We start from the raw sequence: 5,151 nt of genomic DNA on the forward strand, positions 1-5,151 counted from the left end.
GGAAAAAAAAGAAAGACAGCTTCTTTCCACAACTCACCCTGCCCCTGAGGCCATGTTGACTGGGCTTTCACCAAACTCAACCTGATCCCACAGCTCAAAATGTATACTTTTCAAAGAATTCTGTAGATTTTCTAGTTAGGGAAGGGAAATCCTACTACTCGACACTAGAGACTGAGAGCAGAAGCGCATCAATACCCGTGTCCTCCGCAGAGATCTGGCAGCATCCCTTAGCAGAGGATCTGCACCATCTGCCCTGCCCACTCCAGCTGCCTGAGCAACTCACACCTGGGTGGCCCAGCACCAGGCTTGGTGACACCATGACTCCCAGGAGGAGCCTCCAGACAGAGCTGATGGCCAGTGATTTGCCTGCCGGCAAGCTGAAGGCCACCGCAGTCGCTGGGCTGTCCTTGAATCTGCTCCCTGCCTAAAGAATCTGAACACATGCTCAGGACCCCACCTCACATGCCCCTGGAATAGGAGCAGACAAAACAATGTGCATCAAAGGGTTTCCAGTGACCTTCGTGGATAGGACAGTGGTTGAAGAGAAGCCTGTCCTGCTCTTCAGAAATTCAGCAGTGCTCAGAGCAGTGACTATGACAAAGATTGGTAGAAAGTTCCAAAGTCAATTCCTTTCCTTCTGGAGATTTGCAGTAATGATCATCTCTCTTCCATTTCTACCGCATGAGCTCCTCAGTCCTTATAGTGACAGCAAGCGTTGTGCTTTTTAAAAAATAAGCAAACAGGATCCAAGAGGTTAATTCACTAGATCAAGGTGACACAGTTAGTTTCTAGCACACCTGAAGCTTGAAGCCAGGTCTGGCTGAGCCCAACCCCTGTGTCCTTTCTATCCTCCCCTAGCTCCCTTGAAAGTATGAAATGCTCTTCCAAGGTAAAGTGCTCGTCCGGGGACACTTAGCTTGTCCATTAACTGGTAGCTTAGTAAGTCTCTCATTCTGACATTTGTCCTACTTAGTAAGTCTCTCATTCTGTCCTACTTGATGCCATGTTTTGTGAAGAGAACTGCATCTTAGACGTGGGCTGGTCACTCTGCCTTCCTTCCCCTTACTCTGCAGGAGCTGTGGAGTACAGTAATCTGGGCTCCTTTGCTCCTGTCTCCTTTCTCCGCCCTTTCCACAGACAATTACCTGATCATGCCATCAGGGAACCTCCAGATTGTCAACGCCAGCCAGGAGGATGAGGGCATGTACAAGTGTGCTGCCTACAACCCAGTGACCCAGGAAGTAAAGACGTCCGGCTCCAGTGACAGGCTGCGTGTGCGCCGTAAGGGCCAGGCTCCCCTGCTGGGCGGGATGCTGCAGATGGAGAGGCCATTAACACTGGGCAGGGAGATGGGAACTTTGGGGGCCACAGTCCTAGCTCTCGTTCTTGTGGTTGGGTGTGGCAGTGAGGCAGTGTGGCTCAGGTGGCAGAGGTCTGGCACTCAGTAGGGAGGTCTCTCTGCAGACCAGCAGCACCAGCGTCTCATGGCACAGACCCGCCCTTGGGTCTGGCTTAGGGGCAGGTGGGGCTTGCTGGTCACATCAGACTCTGTTGGGGGCATCCACTCCTCTTGCCCGTTGAGAAGTTTACTTCACACCGTGGGAGCAGGATGGGTTGGGCTGTGTGCTGGTTGGGACGGTGGAGCTCAGCCTGCACACAGTATTTGTGCACAAGCAATGCCCATGTGGGTGGGCACCATGCTGCCCTTCTGCCCTGCTGCCTGGGTTATGCCCGGCACCTCCCTTTGCTGAAAGTTCACAGAGACCTTCAGCCTCCCCCATTACTCTGAAGATAATAGCTACCTCTTTGGAGCACTTCCCTCCCATCCCCACATTCTCCCTGGAGTGACCTGGAATGTGAAATTAGTCTTATAGTAATCACCAGAGATGGATTTTCCCTGAAATTAGGCTTTAGGGGTCCATTGCCAACCTAATTTTCATCTATGACTATTCTTTTCCTTAAAAGGAATCTCCCAAACATCATAAGTTTCAGGGTTTATACAACCCTAAACTTGTTGGGCATGGTAACCCACGCACCCAGCCTCCTAGCACTTGGGAAGCTGAAACAGGAGAATCCCCTAGAGTTAAGGTCAACCTGGGCTACGTAGTGAATTATAGGCAAGCCTGAACTACATAGCAAAACCCTGTTTCAAAAAAATGAACAAAAATAAATAGCTGGTGCTGTCTTTGATTGGCAGATAAAACAAAAATTATACAATTCGTAGGTTCCTTGAAGATACCCCAGGAAGGTACCGTGTTGGGAACAACATTCCTTTCAATATGTTCTGTGCATTTTTACCCCAGCTGAGCACCTGCCAATGTCATTGATTTACATTTGGGGACTTTGCAGTATGAAAAACTTGTCTCTTTTTGGTACTAGAAATCGGACTCATTTGCCAGGCAGGCACTTATGCCACCAAACTATATCCCTGACCCACTAAAATTGTTATCTTTAAATAGTGGGCCTTGGGGACTGGGCAGATAGCTCAGTTGTCTAAGTGCCTGCCTAACAAGTGCAAGGACTTGGAATCAATCTTTAGTACTGCATGCTGTACTGGTCCCACGCCATGCCAGTCACCAAAACTGGGTGTGGTGGTGCACACCTATAATCCCAGCACTGGGGAGGCTGAAACAGGAGGATCACTATGAGTCCAGGCTGTGTAGTGAGTCCCTGTACCAAATATAAATAAATAAATACATAAATAAACAGCCCTGCTCAGCTCAATGGGATGTTCATACCGTGGAGGACACATGGAGCTGACACCCATGTGGTGGAGTTGGGGGCCAAGGAGATCTTGGCCTCTCATTTCTTCCTCAGCCTTAGCAGACACTGACTGGGTTCAAAGAGGAAAAATCACCTGCACTGTCTAAATCAGTTCTTCCCTCATCTCTGTCTGGCAACACAGAGTTCACTATACCAAAGTTATATTCTGTCCAAAAGGAAGCCCTTGTTTCTAAGAAGGCATTAAATAACTTGCCCTCTTTTATATAGACTGTTAACCTCTGACAGGCTCTTTGATCCTAAATTCCTGCTTTCAGGGACCTTCCTGGAGCTGGGCCACCTGAGGCAGGCTGGTGGGGACTTCCTTTAGGAAGCACAGACCCTACACACTGTCTTCCATCTTCCCGCTCCTCCAGGCTCCACAGCCGAGGCTGCCCGCATCATTTATCCCCTGGAAGCCCAGACTGTCATTGTCACCAAAGGCCAGAGTCTTATCCTGGAGTGTGTGGCTAGTGGGATACCACCCCCTCAAGTCACCTGGGCCAAGGATGGCTCCAGTGTCACCGGCTACAATAAGACACGCTTCCTGCTGAGCAACCTGCTCATTGACACCACAAGTGAGGAAGACTCAGGCACCTACCGTTGCATGGCCAACAACGGAGTGGGAGAGCCCGGCACAGCAGTCATCCTCTACAACGTGCAGGTGTTTGGTGAGTGTCTCCCTGGCCTCTGTCCGGCCTGTGTGACTTTTTAGCAGCATGTACTCAGGCTCAGAGAAGACTTATCTTGTGAAAGGTCAAGGCCAAAAAGTGATAGTGTTCACTGGGGAGTCAGATGATTGGATGTCAGGGCAAGGGCTTGAAATCCTGGTGCCCTCTTTAGTTCATCTATATCATGACTGATGGAAAAAAAAAAGGGCTGTTTAGGAAGGACCAGCAGCCAGATGAAGGAGGGAGCCCCTCCTGGCTGTGTCTGCCCAACCTGTCTGGTCCTAGGAAGGGAAGATGCAGCCATGTTCAACCCTGCCCTTGTTTTCCCACAGAACCCCCCGAGGTCACCATGGAGCTGTCCCAACTGGTCATCCCGTGGGGTCAGAGTGCGAAGCTTACCTGTGAGGTGCGCGGGAACCCCCCACCCTCTGTGCTGTGGCTGAGGAATGCTGTGCCCCTCACCTCCAGCCAGCGCCTACGGCTGTCCCACCGGGCTCTGCGTGTGGTCAGTGTGGGGCCCGAGGATGAAGGCGTCTACCAGTGCATGGCTGAGAACGAGGTTGGGAGTGCCCATGCTGTGGTCCATCTCAGGACCTCCAGGCCAGGTGAGCTGCCCCGGGCTGATTCTGGCTGACATGCATATAACCCTTTCCTCAAATGAAATCCAGCCTTGGAACCCATATGTGAAATAGATACAAGTGCCTTTTAATTGTAAATTCAAAGGTACATTAACTTCGTAAGTCAGGTGTACGAATTTGTGGGCTCTTAGGACCGCAGATTTGACCACTGGTGCTTTATGGTTAAGAGAAGTGGGTCTCTCCTCAGCTTGATTCGTTCCAGTGATCATCTGTAAGGACCGAGCAGTTACCACGTGGTTGGCACTGGGCCTCAGAATACCGGCCAGTGTAGAGCTACACGACAAAGAGACTGCCTACAACAACTTTCCTGTGGAGGAAACAAAAGTTACTGAGAAACAGATTTGAAAAACAATGAGTACAATACTGTGTCTGTGTCTCGTGTTGGAGAAGTCAAGTGGAGCTAGTGCTGGCAGGCTGCAGAAGCTCCCAGAAGGAACCCTTGCCTCTCTCAGTTCCCAGAATATATGCCAGTGGGTGTCATGTGGCAAGTCTAAGTCACCTCTGGAGAAGGAAAAGGCCCATAGAGTTAAGATCCTACACTGAGGGGTAGGGAGATAGCCACATAGTCTAAGCGCCTGCTGGCAAGCACAAGGGCCTGGGTTTGATCCCCAGTACCACATGCTGTGCAGGCTCCATGCCATGCTGACCACCAAAATTGGGCATGGTGGTGCATGCCTGTAATCCCAGTGCTGGGGAGGCTGAGACAGGAGGATCACTACGAGTCCAAGCTGCATGGTGAGACCCTGTACCAAATAATAAATAAATAGACTAAAAAAAAAAATCCCACAGTGAGAAGCTGGGGTGCAGCCCAGTGGAAGAACACATGCCTAGCATGTGTGAGACCCTGAGTTTGAGGCCCAGTACTAAAGAAAAAGAAAAGGAAAGAAAAATTCCACAGTGAAGGGAGGTGTCCCCAACCTCGGTCCCTTGTGTAGAAAGAAGAATCACACATCCCTGTTCCTCAGGAACAAGTTGAGGTGGTTCCTGTGCACTGCCCCTACCCCAGGATTCCGGAAGTCCCCAGATGCTTGTCTGCCACCGTGAGCTGCCACTCAGGAGGCCTGGGTCACGGGCTGCCTTTT

General features: G+C 50.7%; 1 protein-coding gene across 1 annotated transcript in view; it reads left to right on the forward strand.

Moving 5' to 3' along the window:
- Boc (BOC cell adhesion associated, oncogene regulated) overlaps nucleotides 1-5,151 on the forward strand; it is an 82,986-nt gene that overhangs the window by 65,354 nt on the left and 12,481 nt on the right. Inside the window, exons 6-8 of the mRNA XM_004633352.2 lie at nucleotides 1,105-1,281; nucleotides 3,138-3,431; nucleotides 3,764-4,036. Of these exons, the coding sequence (XP_004633409.2) occupies nucleotides 1,105-1,281; nucleotides 3,138-3,431; nucleotides 3,764-4,036 (744 nt within the window). The remainder of the gene's footprint in view (nucleotides 1-1,104; nucleotides 1,282-3,137; nucleotides 3,432-3,763; nucleotides 4,037-5,151) is intronic.

This window comes from Octodon degus, unplaced genomic scaffold (genome assembly GCF_000260255.1).
Source record: "Octodon degus isolate 3935 unplaced genomic scaffold, OctDeg1.0 scaffold00053, whole genome shotgun sequence".
Lineage (NCBI taxonomy): Eukaryota > Metazoa > Chordata > Mammalia > Rodentia > Octodontidae > Octodon > Octodon degus.